Source organism: Anticarsia gemmatalis, chromosome 4 (assembly GCF_050436995.1).
Source record: "Anticarsia gemmatalis isolate Benzon Research Colony breed Stoneville strain chromosome 4, ilAntGemm2 primary, whole genome shotgun sequence".
NCBI lineage: Eukaryota > Metazoa > Arthropoda > Insecta > Lepidoptera > Erebidae > Anticarsia > Anticarsia gemmatalis.
The window spans coordinates 470112-494119 of record NC_134748.1 but is presented as its reverse complement, the minus strand read 5'-3'; the positions used below and the strand labels follow the sequence as shown (position 1 = coordinate 494119).

Genomic DNA, 24008 nt, shown 5'->3' with positions numbered 1-24008 from the left:
TGATACATAATTGTAAATTGAAATGGATATTTACACACACGCTGTTTACACTGTTTATAACATCACTTTTAATATGAAAGAACGAACGTATATATCTACATACAATTTTATTCTAAGCAACATAACGTGTATATGTGTGTTGTAGCGGAGTGGCGCAGTTCGTCGGGCGGAGTGCGGTGCGCGGCGGTGGCGGCGGGCGCCACGTGGGCGGCGCCGCTGTCGGCGCACGCCTCGGCGCTGTGGACGCGGCCCGCGCTGCGCTCGCTGCCGCACGCGCCCGCGCCCATCGACTGGCGCCAGGCGCCGCACTCGCGCGTGCTCATGCACCACGAGTGCACCGCGCCGCCCGACCACATCTACAGGTAATGTATACAAGTTCATTCATGCTTATACTAAAAAGTGAATGCACTGATATATACCTAAGTACTTAGGAATGAAATATGAATACACTACGCTATACTATGTTAAATGCTATATAAAATTCTGATATTCAACTACGTTTTGTTCAGATTCTGCTGCGTGATAATCCGCGAGCGTTTCCCGGCGGACCGCGGCACGCCGATAGCGGGTCACACGCTGACGCTGGTGCCGGCGCTGCGGCTGGAGAACCTGCTGCCGCTGGAGCTGCAGTTCCGCGCCAGTCCTGCCGCGCCTGCCGCCGGGATAGTGTGCGCTGCGGGCACTATACCGCCTGGGGATACTAGACCATTCCATGAGGTGAGCTTACTGTTTTGCCACGTTTTGTTTTCGTAACTTATATTTTTTATTCACATTATAATGAAATTCATTCATTTCCAATAGCAGTCACTTTTTCCATTAAGTGACTGCTATTGGAAATAGATTTCTATTATTTAGAAGGCTGATATAAAGCTTCTATAAGACGCTGAATAATTGCAAAGAATGTCGTTGTGTGGTATTGTACCAAACACCTCTCGATTGATATAGATACTGATATAAAATGATACGAGAAGATAGATAGAAGAAAAATATGTTTATTACTGCTAAAGTTCTAATGCTACGTATAAACTGATAGTAATGATAAATGATAGAATGATAGAGTACACGCGACGCGGTTGATGACCGGTAGTGAACTGATTTTTATATAAAACTAATGAATTACGAATGCGTCGTCGCGAAAATGCTGACATGACTGAATGATAATTGTGCAATGTACGGTTGCACCGTACATGCTCCCGGGCGAGATGAGAGATGTGGGTGGGTGATAGTAATGATAACAAGATGAAAAAACAATGGTTGATATTTAAAGTATGATTAATATAAAATTAATTTATTGTCCCTGTTCGTCCATATGAAACACTGATCTACACATTGGTGAGGTAGCCGAATCTTTTTTAAAGTAACTTTTAGTGGGAATTTCGTCACTATTACCGTCACTGAGGTCTATACGCGAACAATTTACACTTTTACGACACTTGGCACACGCGCACTCATTATTGCACTGAGTTGGGACACTGACACTGGTGACACTAACTGCTGGCTGCAACACCGCAGGGTCCTCCGCCCGCGGCGCGGTGGGAGCCTCCCTCGACCACCGTGAACATCCGAAGAGACCTCGCAATCGTCGCCATGCTACTGCTGCTCCAAGCAGTATCACGATGCAGAGAATACTGTAGATCGCTACATAGTGATGTACATCATGGAAACTCACATTTTCTGTTATTGGAGTACTCTGCTTGATTACATCCAATTGGTTCTTGATATTTGACAACTCTTGTCGTTGTAATTTCATGTCACTAAGGTTGAAAACTGATTCATGGAGTGCAGGTGTCAAGTTAACTATGTTGTTGATAGGTGCCATCTCAAATGTGTTTATTTCCGGCAGGACTATCGTTTTGCTTGAACCTTGTCGGTGTCCATAAATACTAAAGTTTTCCGTCTTTATAACACATCCTTGACCTATGTTAAACAAGCCTGCATGGGTCAATTGTAATGCGGAAATTTGATCGGGGCACAACAAACGTAGTCGACATAATTCACAGCAAGTGTATAAATAATGATTCATTTTATTTGTTTCTATAAATTTATTTATACACGGCTTAGCTATTGTTTTACATGCTCCAGTCGCTTGCGAAATCAAACAGTAGCTTTCATCATTTTTGATGTTATATATAGGCTTTTGTAAGCTACATAACAAAGTGCCTGGATTCTGTTGTGTACACGAATTGATATCGTTTTCGGTTAATGATAATAGAGCGTCCTTTTTTAAGTTAACGGCAACGTATTCTGATACAGGCACTATCTCGAGCATTTGCAGATCGACTCTATGGGGCACTGGAATGATTTTAAGAATTTCGTAAATATCCCTGGTAATCAGTGGTATTTTTACTTCAAAGATAAGGTAGTGTTCTGACATTTTGGTGCGTACTCTAAGTAAATGATAGATCTCTGTAAACTGCATTCCATCTACAGGTGACATAAGATCATTTGGGAGATGACTCGAAATGACATCAATCTCGTGCTTTAATTGCTGGGGTGATATCATGTGCAAGTTGAATTTGCCATGATATATATCGGTAACAGTATCGATTAACTCATCTTGAATGGTTTTCAATTGTAACAATATATTGTTAGCTATTAATGCCGACAAATTAAAATCGGTTATGATAGTGCAATTTTGTACGGCAGATTTTAAATGACTTATGGCATTTTCTAAACTGAGTAGTTTTTGATTGATTGCTTTATGTTGCTTTTCCATGACAGATTCCGTTCTCTTCAACAAATTATATTCTGATTCAACAATAGAGGTTTGATTTTTCCAAAGCATAGCCATATGATTTTGATTTGTTTTTATTGCATTAATGTCTCGCTCATACTTTTCTGCGAAGCGGTCATCTAACACGCCGAACAATGTGTTGGCTAGATATCCGACACCGTTTATGATACCGCGCTTGTATCGCGCACGGGCGTCAATTTGCTGATTCGATAATACACGGTTGTAATGTTGAATTTCTTGGTAGCCGTGACGTAATTGTATGAGGATTCCCTCGCAATGTGACACTGTGTTTATTTTTGTACATAGTCTGTCTAAGTACTCGATATTCTTTGATAAGGCTTTGAGACCGGCCCAGTATGGATTCATATCGAAATAAACTACTAAATTCCAATCTTCTCGAATCAGATGCATATTATTAATCTTATCAAAATATAGTGATTGATTATTCGGAAAGGTTATGTAGTTATATGAGGTATGGGACGAGGTTATTAACGTCATAAAAAATAATAAAAATGTGATAGCCATAGTTGTAAAGTTACATTTTTGTCGAGTAGGTTTTTTCGATGATTTGCTTGTTGTATTTGTTTGTTGCTGATTGTCTGTTTGTGTTGTAGGTTGATGAACTGGTAAGACGGATAGTTTTACAATGGGACGTTTTATGAGTCCATTTTTTGTTTTTACAGTAACGACTCGTACGTGACCATCCTGCCCTGGGTGAAGTGCCATAACTCTTCCCATAGGCCATTTGCCGGGGGGTGTATTTTGGTCATTTATTAGCACTATGTCGTTAATTTTGATCTCACTTTGTGCTTGTTTCCACTTACTTCTCGCGTTGAGTTGAGTGAGGTATTCTGACTGCCACCTTGCCCAAATGTCATGATATATTTTTTGTGCTAGTTGCCATCTGATTGGTAGATTTGTTTCAGAATCATATATTGTAAGGTTTGGACCACTAGCTAGAAAATGTGAAGGTGTCAATACGTCGAGATCTTCTGGGTCCTCTGACATAGGGCCAAGAGGTCTCGAGTTTAAGCAAGCTTCTATTTGCGCTAGTATGGTGGCTAGCTCCTCGTAGGTGAGTTTTTGATCGCCTATTACCCTTCTCATGTGGTGTTTCAGACTCTTGACGCCTGCTTCCCAGAGTCCTCCTGCAGATGGCCATGACGGGGCATTAAAATGCCACTCAATTTCCATCGCTGTTATTCCTGGAATGGCTTGCTCTTGAATATCTTGATATTGCTGTTGTAATACGTGGTTCGCTCCTAAGAAGTTGGTGCCATTATCACTAAATATGTGACGTGGTGTACCTCTTCTGGCAGCCATCCGCCGCAGTGCTGCTAAAAATGCTGATGTTGTTAGATCCGAGACCAACTCTAAGTGTACAGCTTTGGTCGCCATACAGACAAAGAGGGCCACGTATCCCTTCGTGGTCTTGACGCCACGACCTTTGTTTGTTTTGATGTCAATAAATCCTGTGTAATCTACGCCTGTGTTATAGAAAGGCCTTGAACGATTACAACGAGCTTCCGGCAAGTCACCCATGAGTTGGTAGTGTTTGTCGGGATTATGCCGCCTACAAGTAACGCACAAACGTAATTGTTTCTTGATAGCTCTGTTCCCGCCCAAAATCCAAAATTTCTTTCTTAAAAATGCCGATGTTAATTTCGGGCCTCCATGCAGCGTAGATTCATGACCAAAATCAATTATCAGATTTGTTAATCGATTGTTATTGGGCATAATTATGGGGTGCTTCATCTCCTCGCTAATGTAAGCTTTCCTAAGCCTACCGCCGACTCTCAAAATACCTTCACCGTCAATATAGGGATTTAGGTTTACAATCCTGCTAGATGCTTTGATTTTGTTAGTTTTCTGTAATGCTAAAATTTCTTCTAAAAATTCTGTTTGCTGTACATGTTTAATTAATAATAACTTGGCTTTATGTAACTCTTGTAATGATAAAAATGTTCCTTTCTGTTGATTTTTGTTTATAAATCGTAGAACCATTGCTAACGCACGCACAATCTTCATGTAAGAACTGCACCTTTCTATAAGTTGTGATATAATACTTTCCCTTTCTTGCTTTGTGACTACGTTTACTTTGATATTCTTCTTTACTTCTTGATCTGTAGTATATTGTAATGTCCTGTTGCTGCTCGGTATCTCTGACTGCATTAGCCAAGTAGGTCCACGCCACCAAAGAGAGTGATTCAACAATTGAGAGGGTGACAAACCCCTGCTAGCACAATCTGCCGGGTTATCCTCGGATTTGACATAATACCACTGCTCTGCTGACACTGCTTGTGTGATATGAGACACTCGGTTAGCGACAAAGGTATTCCAACGAGTGACGTCACCCTTGAGCCAACCCAACACTACCATCGAATCTGTCCAACAGTATTCCTTTATCTTATAATTTTGTAAGCACTCTTTAAGTTTAAGCATTAATTTGGATAAAAGAAGTGCTCCGCAAAGTTCTAATCGAGGGAGTGATATACATTTGCTTGTAGGTACTAATCTAGCTTTTCCAGTCATCAAAGTTATAGATGTGCTGCTTGTTTTATTTATCTTGCAATACACCACACACGCATAAGCTTTAGTAGACGCATCGCAGAACCCATGTAGTTCGATATGATCGTGCTCCTCTGTTTGTATCCACCTTTCGACGCGATATTGATTGATGGTGACAAGATCTTCCCGAATTTTAATCCATTCTCTAAGAATTTCATCCGGTAAAGCGTCATCCCATTGAAGATTCGAAATCCAAACCTTTTGAAACAGGATTTTTAATTTAGTTGTGATCGGGGAAAGCCAACCTAGCGGGTCAAATAGTTTTGATATGTTTGATAGCAATGTACGCTTAGTTGTTTTTGATATATTTTTTTCTATGTTGTATTGAAAATGGAATGTATCTTCATGCGGATTCCAGCTGAGTCCTAAAGTTTTTGTTGATTCTATATGTCTGAAATCATATCCAGATTGATTGTTGTCAAGTGAATCAACGTTATGTAACAACTCAGGTGTATTGGACTTCCACTTGCGCAAGTTGAAACCGCCTGATTGCAATATTTGTATTAGTTCATGTTGTATACGTTTAGCCGATTCAATTTGATGTGCTCCGTATAAGGCGTCGTCCATATAAAACGAGTTCAATAAAATATTAATAGCACAGCTGTTGGGATAATTTGGCTTTTCATCTTGAGCAAGTTGACGTAAAGTCATCATTGCAAGAAAAGGCGCTGCTTTTGTTCCGTATGTCACGGTTGTCAAACGAAATTCTTGTACCTTGTCTCCAGGATGATCTCTCCAAACGATCTTCTGCAGCTCTTGATCACATTCGTTCACCCAAATCATACGAAACATTTTCTCTATGTCTGCTGTAAATCCGTATCTAAACTGCCGCCATATAATGATCAAATTTTGTAAATCTTGCTGTAAGTTTGGCCCTCGATACATAAGATCATTCAAGCTATATCCAGAGGTTGTTTTTGAGGACGCATTAAAAACAACGCGTAATTTCGTCGTTGTGGAATCAGCCTTATGAACGCAATGATGAGGTAAATAATAACTTTTGTCAATTTCACAGTTTTTGCTTGCTAACGTCATATGGCCGAGTGATAGGTATTCATGAATAAATGATTTATATTCACGTGCAATATCTTTTTGCTGAGTAAATTTCCTTTCCAACTGTTTAAATTGTGCAATTGCTTTGGACTTTGAGTTGCCTAAATTTTCATAGAACATTGATTTTAAGGGCAACCGAACTTCATATCTGCCATCCTGGCGTCGCTTAGTCGTATTTTTGTAAAAATCTATGCATTTTTGATCCTCTTGTGAATACGTAGTATTGTCATGCTGACTTATGTCCTCTATCTCCCAAAATCTTTTGATATCTTCCATGTTTCTCAAAACTACGTTGCATTGTAATGGTTTGATAGTTTTGCCACATAATATCCAACCGAGGCTAGTCTGCTGAGCAGTCGGGAAGGAATCTGATTTGCAAATCCCCTCTAAAATGATTTCCGAATATACTTCGCTACCTAAGAGTATATCGACAGGACGGCTGACGTAAAACTCGGTATCGGCAAGTTGAATATTATCTAGACAAGACCATGCTGGCTTGTTAAAGGTAACATTAGGTAAATTATTCACTAACGACTGCATGATAAAGACATCCGATTGATACATGATATTGCTATATATTGATTTGAAATTAATAGTGATTGCTCCTGTACAATTACTATTTTTGGAACCTACACCGGACACCACACCTTTCAGTTTTTGTCTCGGAAGGCATAATAGTCGCGCTGCGTTCTCTGTTATCAATGACGTTTGCGATCCTTGATCTAGCAGAGCGCGCATTTTGATAAAGATTCCATCTGCGTTTTGCACCATTATCATAGCGGTAGGTAATAAAACTTCTTGTGCTTGGCCCTGCAAAGACACATGCGAGTTCCAATGACCCCGAGGTGACTCGTTGTTGGTCGCGGATTTTGATGTCGATGCAGCGGGCGTCACGTTGCCGCGCGTGTATGATTCATGTAGGACAGTGTTATGATTTCCATTGCACGTGCGACACCGTTTTTCTGATATACATGCCTTATTATGATGATTGTAAAGACAATTACTGCATAAACTGTATTTCTTTACAGCCCTTTTTTTCTCATCGGGGGACATGCCTAAAAACTTTTCGCAATAAAATATGCCATGATCGTATGTTTCACAAATGGGGCAGTTGTATTTGGATTGATGTCCAAACGTGTTGCCGTCTGACACTGCTTCAGTTCGATTACTCGTAGATGATTTTTGATAATGCAGTTTTTGCTGTTTGCTTCTCAACGACGATATGATATGATTGTTGCTAAAACTATTCTGAATAGTCTTTACATCCGCCTTCCTAGCTGACGTCTCTAATGTAATAAATTTACTTTCAAGAAAATCAAGAAACTCTTTCAACACTGGTAGTTCTCTTGGTTCTTTAAGTGATTGAAGGTATTCTGTATGAGTTTCGGGATCTAATTTCTGTGACAATATGTATACTAGAAAAGGGTCCCATGATGTAACATCAATACCTAAATTCCTAATGGCATTCAAACACTCGTTGGTGGTTGAATGAACTCTTTTGATATGATTGACTGATAACTTAGCGCTTATGGGGATATTTAACAGGATACTCGCTTGAGATGTAAATAAGAGTTTTTTATTATTGTATCGCTGATTTAGAATATCCCAGCATACAGTGTAATTGTCGGTGCTAATCGTAAGATGTTGAATCAAACGCTCGGCCTCTCCTTTGACCTTTCCTTTCAAAAATTGCATTTTTTGAGCTCCCGACAATGACGGATTTTTGTGTATGGTCTCTGTAAAGAGGTCCCTAAAGGATGTCCACTGTCTATAACTACCACTAAAAGTAGGGATTTCCATTTGCGGTGTAGTTTTCTTAGTGAACGAAGTAGACCATAATTTTTTGTTGATTGTCTTTTTCATGTCATTGTAAATCTGCTCATAGGAAGAATACATATCCTCATACTCTTTGTTTGAACCTTCCAAGTCACTATCTATCTCCCAATGTAAGGTGTCGATGACCGACCAACGCGTTTGAAGGGTATGAAGTAAATCATCGAACTCCCATTTCTCTGCTACGGAATGTAAATTAATGTTTGATACAGTTCGTTTAAATGCTCTAAAATTGCTCATCTGTTTCCTCAACATCTCGTCTGTTTTACTACTAATGCCCTTGGACACGGAAGTAGAAGGCAGGCTCGATCCAGCCCCGGAAAGAAGTGTAGCCGGCTTCAACATAGGTGTAGTTGGCCTGCTTTCCTCCCTATACTGATAATTTTGTATCGCCTGACGTATATTACCGAACCTATCCTTTACAATATCATACTGATTAGCGGTAAAATATTCATGAGATGTTACTCCAAAACGGCACAAATTGTCATGGTTTGCTTGGAACTCATGCCAGTAGCCGTCTAAGGTCTCGAGACGACGCTTGATGTAGGAAGAGGTCTTCCTCTCCGCTCCGTCTTTCTTAAAATTGGTAAAAAGTTGCTCAATAGCAGAAACAATTTGCTGTTGCGTGGACAAAAGATCTTCCATCGTTGCTTTTCAGATGAAAGTAAGAAAAAGGGAAAGATCTTGCTTGATATTCCGCTGAATAGTTTACCAGTTGACCGCGAATGCTGGATGCTCACGATCACCGCTGATAGTTCCGACGCACAAAACACAATAGTTCACGAATGTTGCTGGTTATACACTTCACTATGTAACAGTCTCACACGCGAAATGTAACTGAGTGTCCGTTTTATTCTCGAAGGACCAAAAAGATGTGTGGTATTGTACCAAACACCTCTCGATTGATATAGATACTGATATAAAATGATACGAGAAGATAGATAGAAGAAAAATATGTTTATTACTGCTAAAGTTCTAATGCTACGTATAAACTGATAGTAATGATAAATGATAGAATGATAGAGTACACGCGACGCGGTTGATGACCGGTAGTGAACTGATTTTTATATAAAACTAATGAATTACGAATGCGTCGTCGCGAAAATGCTGACATGACTGAATGATAATTGTGCAATGTACGGTTGCACCGTACAGTCGTAGTTCAGGCAGTTATTGACATATTATTGATTGTTTCTTTTTCGTTCATACTATATCTTTTTGTTACAAGTAACACAAGATACCTTAAAACTCCTTATTTTCCAGGTGAACGTAGAAGAAGGCGTGGAACTAAGCGTGAAACTAGAAGGTTTTGGTTGGTCAACTGCTCTCAGCGTGTGCGGCTCGGGCGGCAGTAGCGGCGCCGCGGTGGGGGGCAGCGGCAACGGATCCTTCAGTGCACGGCTCAAGCTGAGGGACTCCAGGTCCAGGAGACTGTATCTCAACGCTAGGGTTACTATTAAGAAGACTGATGGGATTAAGGTAAGAAGTTTTTAACAATTAAAAAGTGCATGTATGGTTAAACATTATTATTTTGTACTTTTTTTTTGTGCTCAGACTTATGTGTGAGAGACTATTACATATTTTCTTTGAAAACAACAATCCTACTACACTAGTACTACTTTTAGTATCGCTTGCATAAAGTCTTTAGTAAGGGTGCGAAAAAGAGTGTTTGGTAGAAAGAGAGAATGTGTGTACTATAAAGCTCTCTTCTCTATCACACATCTGCCATTATTCCCTCTTGCTATTAACCTCTATACCGTGTATGAACATGCACTGTTCGACTTTATACAGCTATCTAATTCTAACTATATTATGTATGTACAGGTGTCGATATCAGCGGCGTACTGGCTGGTGAACCGCACGGGCCTGCCGCTGGTGTTCCGCGCGGAGGGCGGCGCGGCCGAGGCGGCGGGGCAGTTCGACGAGCACGAGCTGGCCCGCATGGTGCAGCCGCTGCTGTTCTCCTTCGCCGAGGCTGACGGCGGACCCACGCTCAGCGCCCGGCTGGGCCGGGGACTGCCCGGCACACCCGAGGTAAATTGGTGTACCTAACGTTTGTCGTGTATAAATTATTTAAGGAATACAAAAAATGAAGATGCTATGGTATAATGATTAAGTTGATTGTTTAAATTCTGCTAAGGAAACTGTGCTATAGATTTTATTCTCACCCAAGTGGTATCGGCACAAAAAATAACTTCATTGAAAATGTTGATGTTATTAAGTTAATCATCTGTCAGTCAATCGGTCAAAGTAGATTTTTTTTTATTGAGATAATTAATAATGCCGTTTTATTCTTGTAGTGGTGTTCACCCTTCGGCTTGGGCGTTGGCGTGGGAGTCAAGAAACTGGAAGTCCGCGGTGAAGGCGAGGCGGGTGCGTGCGAGCGCGTGTACGCAGTGGGCGTGCGAGTGCGAGCGGGGCGCGGCCGGTACCGACACACGAACATAGCCACCTTCACGCCGCGCTACCAAGTGCATAATAACACGACACATCATCTACAGTTTGCGCAGAAGTGCACTGCTACCACACTGGTGAGTTATACGAATCTTTATAGGTACTTTTTGAAGATTTGTCAAAGTTTTAGTAAAAATTAAAACCGAACTCATGCAATGATTTACGTATTTACTTATTATGGTATATAATGCTAAATTAATTAGTTTTATTGAGCTTTACAGTAAAATTGTTAGTTTAAAAAAACATGCCTTACTTCATTTTGTCTTCATCCCTATGATTCTACAGTAGATATCGTGACTAACACCTAGGGACGGGTTTATTCTCTTTGAGAAGTATAAAGTATACTTCGTTCTTTAGTTAGCCGCATTAAATTACATTACATTACATATATTGTATGTGTTGTGCAGAACGATCCGGGCGCCGTAGCAACACACGTATCCGCCGTAGCAGGCTGCTACTTACCGTGGCACTGGGCGCGCTGGGAGCGGGAACAACTGCTATGTGTACGAGTACTGGCGCCGCCCGGCAGTGGCAGTGCAGGCAGTACGCCGACACCGCTCACTGCCTGGTCCGGCGGGTTTAGAGTTGACACGACGCGGACGCTGCATGTTGCGTGCAGGTACGATACTGGACTATTTGTTTGATATGCTGCAAGTTTTAAAAACTTATTGCCGAGTTTAATTATGATCTTTCCAGCTCTTCAGATTGGTTTTAATTTTCAAACTGGTAGCAATTTCACTAACTATCCAAGTAGATAAATTATTTGATTTTGATAACAGTGCTGAGAAGTGCAAGAGTATTTAGGCCTAAATATTCTTGTTAGTTTTCTCTAAAACATCCACCATTGCTTAGCAATTAAACAATTATAGTTTTCGCTGTCTTGAAATCACTACCAAATTTGACTGTGTTATTAACTTTAACGTCCACGTTTACGTTGTGCAGAGAATCTGGAGGTGGCTACCAATTAGTGAGGGTAGAAGTAGTATCGCAAGGAGCCACTATGTTCGTAGTACTGACTGACGCAGAGTGTGCACCGCCGCCGCTACGGATCGACAACTACTCGCCCGTGTCCATTATGTTCCACCAGGTAATAATATTTTTTTTATTCAGATTTACTAAATATTAGCTTTTGAGCAATTTAAGTATTGTTTATTTAAGTATTTAAATTGGAAACTTTATCGTATCGTATGATTGACTAAGAATAAGGTGACGAGCAAAAAGTCATTTACCATCTTTCCTCAAGAGATTAAATGCTTTGGGTATTGTAGGTGGGTTGTGGCGAGGAGTGCGTGGTGGGTGCCCACGCGCGGGCCCGCTGGGCGCTGCCGGAGCCGGAGGGCGCGGCGGCGCTGGCCCTGCGCGCGCCGGGCGGGCCGCGCACCACGCTGGCGCTGGACGCGCTGCCCGCCACGCACCAGCTGCTCTACCAGAACTTCATCTACGTCGCCTTCACGCACACGCACACCAGGTACATATTTCACTGTATACATTGAACGTATTTGCACTGTTTTATTTCTGACAAAAATAATATTTACAACACAAAATTAATGATAAAGAATAGCGTAGACTATATGCAGCACTTTTATGCTGCTAGTAGTTAGATAAATACTTTTCAAATAGTAATCACTAAATGTTTTGCTTCGTATAGTAGAGACAGTGGCACAGCGAACAACAAGCCGTCATCGACGACGTCGCCGGACGACAATGTACTCGTTTTAGAAGTACCGCTCGGCAGCACGCGGGTCGTACTCGGACGAAAGAGATACGGAGACAGGTATGTACACCAACCCTTAGAAACTTAGCGAAGTTTTTTTTATTTCCTCATATTTATTTTTCATCTTAGAAATTAGAATACGATTATTTTCTTTTGTATTTTTTTAAATGACAACTCCCGCACGAACAATTGCTCTTGTGTCGCCGGAACTTTTACAGACATACAAACAACAGACACAAAGTACAACCAGACCCAAAACAGTTATTTGTGGATCGCACGATTAATTGTTCCGTGTGGGAATCGAACCCCCGACCCCCCGACGCGATGGTAGTGGCGCGGCGTGGCGACGTAAACCACTGCGCCATGGAGGCAGTCAATAATTTATGTTACGTGTTTCGTACAGATCACAACTATGGCGACGAGGTCCCAACGACCAGTTAATTCACGAAGGCAGTTCACCGCCACAGCCTACAGACGCGCTACTATCAGACGACGCACCGCTCTCTCCTCATGCTATGGTAACTATCACCTGAAATATTCTAATTCAATATGAACCCGAAAACAATGACAATAAAACAAACTAATAAAATTAACAAATCAATTCTACAAACAGCTATTGCAGCTGTCATTTTAAGAATAACGAATGATTACGATGGCAGTATCTATGCCATCGTAATCATTCGTTATTCTTAATTTATCGTAAAATTACAGGTACTGGACATTGAAGACGCAGCTCCCAGACCAGGTCGTGCATCAGCGCTAGTACTGCGTCGCGCGGACCCCCGGCGCGCCTCCACACAAGCGTGGCGCCTGGCGCCGCCCGGCCGCATGCACTGTGCACACGCTAACTTGTGCGTGCAACCTGATGGACTCTCACTCATGGCTCTTACACCCGGTACGTATACGAAATCGTACGTTTGTTGCGTACACATAATCGTACTTGAGTACCCATTAAAACTTTTAATAGATTTTGTTGAACTTATCATTGGTATGGGATAGTTGGATTGGTATAGTATTACTTATTAAAGGTTAATAACTGAAATATGAATCTAAATTGCATTAGTTCATAGGTCCCTATTTTGTAGGAGGTCAGTGTATTTTGGTACAGGATATTATTGAGTATTATCTGGTGCAATTAGTGTCTAATGTACGAACGCATATATTTATTGTATTTTTTTTCACATCAAGAATACATTTGATTATAGCTTGTATTAACAATAAATACTTATATCACACACTGCTTGGAAAGCACTGAATTAATTTCAGATTACTATAGTTTTATAATTATATTTTGTTACAGGTACTCGTGTAGTGCTAGGCCTGCCAGCGTCGGGTCGATCGGGCTGGCGCACGGGCGCGGTGCCGGCGGAGCAGGCCGTGTCGTGGCACACGCTGCGGCCCGGCTCCGGCCGCCTCGAGGTCACGCTCACCGCCGACGGGCCCACGCGCCTCGTCAGGATACATGACCTTAAAGCACCTGTGAGTTGACTTTTTATCTTACATTTTTAGTATAGCCTTTACATTCCTTTTCCCTTATATGTATGTCTCAGGGGGTCGTCAGGGTGCTTCGACGCATTTGCTTATTATTATTCAAATTCAACTTGCAACGTTATACCGGTTAATCAACGCCTGAAAATGCATCGTTATTATTTGTATCTACTGATCTCGGTAATCTTTATCGCATCTAGGAGTCTGGGTGGATCGAGGGCGGCTCGGAGGAGGAGAAGGGTCGCGCGCCGAGCCGCGGGCGCGAGTGGGGCGTGCGCGTGTCGCTGGCGGCGCTGTCCGTGTCGCTGGTGTCGCGCGCGCCGCCCGCCGAGCTGGTGCACGCGCTGTTCGACGGCCTGCTGCTGGAGCTGGCGCTGGGCCCGCGCACGCTCGAGCTCGCGCTCGCCGTCACGCACATGCAGTGGGACAACCAGGTACACGCACTGTGCTACACGACGCTAGTAGTATTCAGACGGTCTGGTGACTAAACTAAACTAAAATAAAATTGTCGACTGCTAAGCTGATAATTTAGCTAAAGATCGCGTCATAAATGATTCTCATTTTGTACTTTTTTGTGTCTCTCATTTTGTGTTTTTTTTGGCATCTACTTGTAGTCTTAATTCTATTGTATATTGTGTTTCACAGTTGCTGGGCACTCCTAGCCCCGTGCTACTGTACTGTCTGCCTGGTCGTGGCGGCGGCGCAGGTCCATTGCCGGCGCTACACGCGGCCGTCGAGCTGCAGCAGGCGCCTGCTAAACGATACAATGCGTATTTCTTCAAACATCTCGTTGTGGCATTGAGACCACTTGCTATTAGACTGGAAGAAAGGTAATTTATTCACAGTATTATATAACTTTTAAAGATATTAAAGTCTACCGTCTTGCGTAATGTTTTTATTGTGGGTTATGTCAATCTAGTTGAGTTATCAACTTCTGCTCGCAAGGATTCCTCGCATTGAATGATCTTCACTCCACAAAAGTTTATTTTAATATTAAAAATAAAGTCAGCCTAATATATTTTAAATACTAATATTTGTGTGTGTCAGACTGATCCTGCAGCTGTGGGCGTGGGCGGTGCGCGGCGAGGCCGAGCTGCGCGAGCAGCCCGACGAGGCGGACTACGAGACGCGGCGCATGCTGGCCGAGCTCACGGCGCTGCACGCCACCAGATACTACTTCGCGCTCATCAAGATCATACCCACGCAGGTACCAAACACTACACACACTACCTACATGGACCGATGATTGTACAGAACCATAATATGTCACTGGTTTTCTTATTTTTAACTAACTTTTTCCTTTCAAGTGGTCGTGAAAGAGCCTAAACATTTATAACTGAATATATTACTCTCAAATCTTCGAGTATTTTACACATATTTAAATTTTCTGTGGCACATGCTTTAAGCCACTGAACCGTTTTAGTTTCTTTGACACGCAAACAAATTGCTTTTTAATAACTTTATATGCATTTTACACAATTAAATTCAAATGTGCTGACTTTTTTGTGCTTACGACACATTTTTGTTTCCAACGCGCTCAGCTTACGACGAGCAAGAAGGTTAGACTCAATGTGTCAAGTTACTGTTTGATCGCTAAAATTTATGTTCCAACACTATCATTACAGAGCACAGCCAGAGACTATGTACTTATAGAAAATAAATCATAAGATCAATTTCGAAGGCATATATTAAATAGAGATTATAGCCCGACAAGACAGCGGAAATCTCAGCCAATTTTTAAATTCTACATGAACATTTCCATGAGCACTGTCACACGATATACTTACACATAATTTTGTGTCATAAACACAGTATTGCTAGCGTGTTTGTCTTAAGCTGGGTGCACACGGAAAAATAAAATATAACAAAAAAAGTTGCTAATATTAGCTCATTTATGTTTTCTTTAAAATCCCGTGTGAATGCAGCTCTTCACTAAACAGCTCTTTATCTTGTGTTCCAGACCTAAACAACTTTTTCACAGTAGTTAGTGTAATATCTCTAATACAATGTATTTCTCCTAGATCCGCCTGTCAATGTGCACAGCGAACAAGCTGGAAGGTTCACTGAGTGCGTTGAAGCGTCGCCTCGGCCTCACGTTCATCAAGTTCGAAGACGCCGCCGTGGAGCTGGAGCCGTTTGTGAGAGCGCACGTGTTTGACACTGCGTCCATACTGGGACGACAGATGTTGCAGCATTTTAAAGATGTAAGAATATTGATCATCAGTTTGTTGTAGGTTTAATTTGATTTTTGGGCAAGTTTATTTGTAGTATACGGAAGAATGCGAGAAGGTTGGTATAAATCAGAAAATATATTTTTCATTTCGTGGGAATGAAAAACATATCAAATCAATACGATTTTGTATTAACTTAAACAGCTCTACAGGTATCAAATTGTGAATCTTTTGTATAAAACAAGCTTGAGTTTGAATATTTGGATAAAATGGAATATCCACATTCATAGAAGTGTACGGACGGGTGTATATATTCGTTTCATATATTAACAAAACTACGTATTTTAGGAGTTAAAATGGCAAGCGGCGAAGATCCTGGGCTCGGTGGACTTCCTGGGCAACCCGCTGGGCTTCGTGGCCGACGTGTCGGAGGGAGTCACCGGCTTGCTGCTGGAGGGCAACGTGGGCGCGCTCTTCAAGAACGTCACGCACGGAATATCTAACTCCGCCGCTAAAGTTACCGGTAAGATGTCTGTTGTTTTTTAAATCATGCCTTTATTTCGTTTCGGTTTCCTGATGTTTTTGAAATCATGCCTTTATTTCGTTTCGGTTTGTGTTCTAGAAATGATATGAAACCATTTACCTTACCTAAGAAATCTTATATAAGAGTTTGTGACCTTATAAAGCACAGACCGTAATCAACTGTTGAACTTCGGTTTTAAAACTGAATTTTAAATTTAAAGAAATAGTCAGCGTTGCTTTGCTATCTAGTGTCTAGATATCACATGAATAGTTTTGACTTGTCTATATGTGTGCAGAGTCCCTGGGCGACGGTCTGGAGCGCGTGGTGGGTGACGAGGCTCATGAAGAGACACGGCGCCGGATCCGCTCTGCTGCGGCTGGAGCTCACCTTGCCGCTGGTTTCCGTGGACTAGGCCTCGGGATATTGGGTCTGAACCCTTTTTATAATTATTACTTTTATTACATTTACTAATGCAAGCAGTTAACTATTTTTTATTCAACTCAATATTGTATAGTACAAAGAATTCAATGGGGTTCCATTCAATTTTTATACTGTCGTGATATCTATGTGTACCAACTTTGCTCAAAATATCATTATAAGATTAATTTTATGTGTGTAGGTGGTATGACATCGCTAGTAAAGCACAGTTACGAGGGCGCGACGCAAGAGGGTCTAGGTGGATTCTTGGCCGGCGTTGGCAAGGGGTTGGTGGGCACCGTCACCAAACCAGTAATTGGTGTACTAGATCTTGCAGCTGAGACTGCATCAGCGCTTAGAGATACTAGCAGAAGGTCAGTATTATGATCTCATTTTTAAATATTTTTAATATCTGATGTTGGTTGTCCGTTTAATTTAATTTTTTATTTTTAAAAAGTTGCATTATTTATACAGTTTGTGTTATAACTACAGGTACAAAGGTCAATGTTGAAAACACTACCAGTACCGATTTAATTCGTGAATTAAAATATTGTGCTTTGTGTCATTAGGTCGGACAAGTGGGTTCCGCAGCGAGTGCGTGGTCCCCGCTGTGTGGCAGGTTGCGGCGGCTTGCTGCCGCGGTACTGTGGCGCTCAGGCAGCGGGCGCGGCGCTGCTATACGCGCTCAACCACACGGACTACTCGGAGCACTTCCTGGCGTACCGTGCAGTCCGCGACACGCCGCATGACATCCGCGCGCTGTTGTCTGACACATATCTGCGCATCATTACTTGCAAGCACTCTACGCCTTGCATCGTCATGGAGACGCACCTCAGGTATGAATATATCACATCAGTCACTCTGAGTATTGTAGTTAATGACTAATTATTGGTATCTTGATGCAAAGTGAGGTGGATAATCGGCTTCAGATGTTTATCTTTTCTTTTAAAAATATGTCTCCCGCATTAAGAATTACTCATGTGTCTCGGGGACTTTTACAAACATACAAATAACGGACACAAAGTATAATCAGACCCGAAGCAATTATTTGTGGACCGCACAAATTATTGTTCCGTGTAGGACTCAAACCCACGACCTCCCGACGCAATGGTAGCAATGTGGGAATTTAATTACTGCGCCACAGAGGCTGTCGTCTATTTGATTTATATCCAATAGTTGTGCTAGTTCCATAAATAATTTAAATTATTCCATGAAGCAATAGAAATTGCTCTATTTAACTTGAATATAATTGTTAGAAATAGTAATAAGTTCAACAAGGAGTATTTAATCAACTCGTTATATTGTCTCCCAGCAACCTGGTGTCGTGCACGGTGGTCTCCTCCGGCGGCGCGCACTTCGTGGAGCTGGGCGTGCGCGGCGGCGAGCACGGCGTGCGGCGGCCGCGCGTGCAGTGCGACAGCGCCGAGCTGGCGGCCTGGGTGGCGCGCCACGCCGCCTACGCGCGACAGCTCTACCACGAGCACGTGCACACGCTGCTGCCGCACACCGACCTGTAGGAGACAATCTCGACTTAACACACAAGTTAGTCGACCAATTATTAATGGTCCTACTCGCTACCAGAACAAAATTCTAAACTAATGTACAGGTACATTGGTTACAATCACATTTTTTGCTAAACAGCAACAATATGCAAAGAAAATACCTATTTGTGGACTACTTTCCACGAGAACAAAATACTAATCTAATATGTAAATTGATTACAATGACATCTTTTGACGAACAAAAAAACATGCAAAGAATACCTTCACGAATCGGATAGAGATTTTTATATACTATTGTGTCAGTTTAACGAACAGCTGTAGTGTAAAAAACGTCTTTACGGATTATATAAAGTTTTCTCTACAAATTGCATAAATATACTATTGTGCCCGCGAACTAATCACTAGTGATGAAACCAGTGCGCGTGTTTGAATAATATTATACTCTAGGTTTAAAAAACTACTAATAACAATCAAGTGATATCACCACTAACACTAGAATGTGATAAAAGTGATTGTACTTAAAAAAACTAATAACACTATATCGTGTGAAGTGACTGAAAAAGACAGTGACGTGAATAAATAAGACTAAAATGACTACAAAACTACGAACATACGAACGACTAAAATAATAACTACGAAAATTATTTAAAAAAGACTTAAAACTAGTTTTAACGAAGATAACAAGACAATTATAAAGTGACTAAAACGAGACTTTTGTGAAACATAATATAAAAATACAAAATACATGTTTAATTGGCCAACATACAGCAGAAAGCAATGAATCGTCCAACTAAGTTGGAAGGTGTATTTTCTAAGTAAATACTCAGATATAAAATGAGCTTACGGTGCGTAGCCGCACATATCTTGTGTATAAATATCCAAATGCTATGTTAAATTCTACTATAAATTCCATTTAGACAATCGATGTAGACTGATAACTATAATTCTCAATATTGTTAGTATTTTAACGGCCAGTTTCATCACTTCTAGTTAAGTATTGGTTAGCTTATCCAGTGAAAAACAGAAAAAAAAATTGTTTATAAGTTAACCGAGATTTATCTAATAGTAATGAAACTGGCCCTTAGTGTTATTAAAAAGACAAAATTGATCCAAAATTTAACTCAGTATTTCGTTATATATGTTCCTCTCTTTCTGACTCTACTCTTATGACAGTGAAAGAAAGAGACGAGGAAAGCTGTCTTACTAATACTTTTTTGTAAGTATTTTAGTGAACACTTTTCTATACTTTGTACTAAATGCGCTTTATGTACCTTATTAATAAACGTAAACACTTAATAGCAAGTCTATGTTTTATCCTTATAATATAATATATTTAATTTAAAATAGATCTTAAGAGCTATGAATATTAAAAACATACGACCTTTTCATTTCCCGACATTTCGGCCAAGTTTTACTGCACTCGGTCTCTAGGGATATAATCTCGATCAAAAGTGACAAATCATAGATCAGATACTGGTTTAAGCTACGTTTATTAATAAGGTTATGAAAGTTATTCTTCCGACCAGACAAAAGTACTAATATAAGTGTTCAATGTAACTACTTTGTTATTCAATTGTTGTGTACTGCCTCATTGTTGAAATAAACCTATCAGTATATACAAACAGTATAATAATGTATAATATCAGAATATAGCAGCTAAGATGTTACTAACATTTATAATATACAGAGTGAGAGGTGACTATGTTGCCTTTTCGCTCTTTCACTTTTAGGGTATTACCACACTGATTGAATGCTGACTGAATGGATCAAAGATTGCTATAAAGAAATTGATAAATGGCAAAGATAGATGTCCATGGAAAAGTGTGGTAACACTCTTATTGTTTGATTTCATAAGCATGTGTTCATTATTAATAGTTCATTGTGTGTTCTAAAGTAAGGCCAACGAAATGAGTTTTGCAAGATTGTTGGTACCGGGAACTGGTTGCTATGACAACCATATAACATATTATGGCAACTTGTGACTTGAAGTCGATACCACGTTTAAAATTGTATTCAATAATAACAGTATGAGTATAGAACTCGTTTCGTTGGCTTTACTTTATATTCAAATCCAAGACGGGCTAAAATATACATTTTGTATTTTTTTATTCCACTACCCAATCACACCCAGGTTTATTATTACACGTATGTATATCTATTTCTACTTATCTATGAAATCTATCGATGTAGTGTATAGTATGACTATATGTCAATATTTGTACACCATATTGGATATTATGTGTTTGTATCTATGTAATATATTAGCTAGTATCTTGCATATTTAATGACTTGTTATTTAGACGACAAGGCGAAACAATTGGAAATAAATCATAGACTAAGGTTTATACTTTATAATAATAATAGGTTTCTAATTTGTAAAGATTTTTGGTTGTGAACGTAAACACACAAACAGAAGTAAGGTTTCACTACACTTCGCATTACAACACTTTATCGAGTAACTGATATGCCTAGTTTCTTTAGACCATGACTGTCTCACTGCTTTGCAATGGTCTCCTCCCAAACGAGGGTGTGGTTAGGTCTTGAATCCATGTCATATCTAGTTACTGCATGCTAGTGGCAATGATCCATTTAGCATTTGGTCTCTCGTTGCTTAAAAGCCAGCCGGAGTGAAGTGAGATCGTGTTACTAGTTATACTCATGCTCTAATATCAGTATTGTTACCTATTTAGTTCGTCTTGTCGTCTAAATAAAAGGAATAATAAGTGATAATTTATGTTTGTATGTCGTTGTGTTTGCGTGTGTGCGACTAAGTCGTGGCGACTGTACTTGTGTCAAACATATTGTGATACCTGTACCAATAAGGATTGAACAGTAAAGGCATTGGACGCTAAGCAAAATTAAACTCTATTGCTCTAAGAATAGAGTACATTCTCATGTAACTTATTAGTTACTTATGTTTTGTCAAAAATTCAAAATATTATTCTTCTATAACTATGTTATATTCTCAGATTAATATATTTTTGTGAAGGAGTGAGTGAGAGCGAGATAGTCGGTAGACTAGATGTTATAGGCTGTGATATAACGGTGTAACATTGTAGGACGTGTGGCGACGCACTGCGGACATTTTGTGTACTAATGTTTTAAATTCATTCCATTGTAGATTCATCATTCATCATCCATTGTAGTGTTCCATTGTAGTTATCGTCGATAACGGCCTGTTTGAATAATGAAGTAACTAGACTTGTGTCTGTTACTCCAGTTAGGCATTTCTGAAGAATTTATAATATTAATACAACATTAAGACAAAAGTTGTAATTCAGCAAATTATTACTTCAATTGTAGTTTGTAAATGCGAAGTAAGGTATGGGTAAACCTTTAAGAAGTCATACCGTAACTCAGAAAAATGTAAGCACAATCTCAGTTTTGTGGCTCCGACTATTTCCGCAGTGCTTCGCCACAGTTCGTCCAGTGACAAGAAGTAAGGAGTGTATTGTAATAATTTTGTGTTTATTTGCCTAAAGTGCGATGATACTATTTACATTCGGTGAAAGACTTTGATGGTATAGATACGGTTTGAATTAAATCTATCCATTTGTTTAACGTATGCCTTATTAGAGTATGAAGAGTGGAAGCAGCTATGTGCTGATATGTAACATAGTGATCTCGACCATTAAAAAACCACGATACGTCAATACCAGGCTACTTTTTCATCATCACATCATAAACTACCGCTAAATATACCTCAGAAACCGGGCACTATAGAATTACTTGATTTACTTGATATATTACCAAGCCACGCGAAGTAGATCCGCTAATTTTTCTGGTGAAAAAACAGTCTTGTTTTAGAAAATTTATTGTTTAGTATTGGGTGAAACTTTAATGTCAGACCTGACAATTTGCCATGAACTATATTTTATGTATACGAGATCAATTTGGGTTAAAAGTGTGAGGAAGTTTGGTACTGAAGTTTCATCTATGGTTTTAAGAGTTGTTATGTATGGTCGAGTCACAGGCATCTGTAATTTTAATTGGCTTCTAATGATATTGAAACTTGTGCGATTAGTTAGTGATTTTGTTTGTGTGAAACTATGAATTTTAAGTTGTAATAGCGTTGTGGTTGCTCATTATTTTATAAGCGAACTTTTATGCTGCAGTCACTTTATATAAGTAGGGTTTAGTTCACTATATTTTTTTACGAATGCTCGTAATTTTAGCCAGTTGCATAATACTTGGTACGATCATATGTATCGTATAATTTTAAGTTAAGGCTTGCGCTTTAGTGGGCTACAACGCACTGCAAGAATTCTACATCACTTAAGCCAATCTTTTAACATTTGACCGACCCGATCACCTCATCCCTTTTATGTATTTTGTACGTATACGTGCACGTACGAACCCGTAATAAATGGAGTCTATATTATTTGTCTCTAGGAAAAAGTAACATGTACTAAGTAAACGTAAACTTTGTTATTTTAAGGTAAAACGGTGATCAGATCGGGCAAATGTGCTATGGTTGTGGCTTTACATACTTTATGTATGACAACGTACACTGAAAGCAGGTCACTATAATCTGCAAAATTTAGACTGTACAATAAGTAAACGCACAGTTTTGCTACCGTTGTATACATTTAAAAGGATATTACCTTTGTGTGTATTCTACCTTTATGACAAGAAAATTAAACCACAGTTCTAAAGTACTTTATTTAATGAGTAAAAACCTGCTTTATTCCCTAACCCTATGGAAAAAAGACGTGATAATATGTATGTGTGTAAAACCCTGGTTCAGTGTACGTTGTTATAAGGTCTCGGCGTGAAACGTCGGGCCAAGTCTCCGCATTACCAAAGTACTTGTAACTATAAGTGGAGCAAGGTTTATTTATTTATTTATGACGCCTCGATAAATTATTACCAACTGTTATTGTTTAGTTGATATTAATAAATACATTTCTTGTAATATTCAGTTGTTTTATTTATACTGTCCTAAACAAATTGTAAATGACTCCTAGGTAATTAGGACAAATGCTTTCCGTTAGGTCTTTGTTTGGCGGTAGTCTCTTGGAAACCAAAATCGCTGACTATCGGCGATTTAACCTTGTATTTCTTATACTTATGAGTTACAATAGTTCAACAAGCCTATTTACTTTTGGTTGGGCGTTTATCTTACAGTATTGCTTGTTTCTGAACAATTCTTATAATGCTAAACTGTTCGTATTCATGTCATCAATAGTGTTCTATCAATTGAATACGATTCGTAATTAACCCTAATTGAACTTAGTTGTAGCTGAGAGACTGATGGTACTAATTATATCTTAAATGCTGAGGATTATTATGTTTACGTATTGTTAAATCATTCAATATTGTTTTAGCAGACTTTTCCTGCTAACTTCCTTTATCTGGTCACCTCGTCCGTCCGTCCGTCTTAATAGTTTAATTTAATGAGTTTGGTAATTCTATTAACGCGAGAACACAATTAGCTACTTTGTTAGACAGCTACTAAATAGTAATATACCTAACCTATACAAATTGTTTAACATGAATTACAAGTGATATTATTACAAAATCATTGTTTACATAACAACTTATCGCATCA

General features: G+C 39.8%; 1 protein-coding gene across 1 annotated transcript in view; it reads left to right on the top strand.

The window, feature by feature from the left end:
- Vps13D (vacuolar protein sorting 13D) overlaps positions 1-23374 on the top strand; it is a 62960-nt gene extending 39586 nt beyond the window's left edge. Inside the window, exons 51-71 of the mRNA XM_076136825.1 lie at positions 146-362; positions 510-717; positions 9452-9667; positions 10013-10222; positions 10489-10719; positions 11050-11261; positions 11585-11729; positions 11911-12110; positions 12291-12416; positions 12760-12874; positions 13068-13251; positions 13657-13835; positions 14045-14278; positions 14490-14674; positions 14892-15051; positions 15866-16048; positions 16364-16538; positions 16834-16965; positions 17158-17329; positions 17525-17791; positions 18268-23374. Of these exons, the coding sequence (XP_075992940.1) occupies positions 146-362; positions 510-717; positions 9452-9667; positions 10013-10222; positions 10489-10719; positions 11050-11261; positions 11585-11729; positions 11911-12110; positions 12291-12416; positions 12760-12874; positions 13068-13251; positions 13657-13835; positions 14045-14278; positions 14490-14674; positions 14892-15051; positions 15866-16048; positions 16364-16538; positions 16834-16965; positions 17158-17329; positions 17525-17791; positions 18268-18472 (3956 nt within the window). The 3' untranslated portion in view covers positions 18473-23374. The remainder of the gene's footprint in view (positions 1-145; positions 363-509; positions 718-9451; positions 9668-10012; positions 10223-10488; positions 10720-11049; positions 11262-11584; positions 11730-11910; positions 12111-12290; positions 12417-12759; positions 12875-13067; positions 13252-13656; positions 13836-14044; positions 14279-14489; positions 14675-14891; positions 15052-15865; positions 16049-16363; positions 16539-16833; positions 16966-17157; positions 17330-17524; positions 17792-18267) is intronic.
- Positions 23375-24008: the final 634 nt, after the last annotated feature.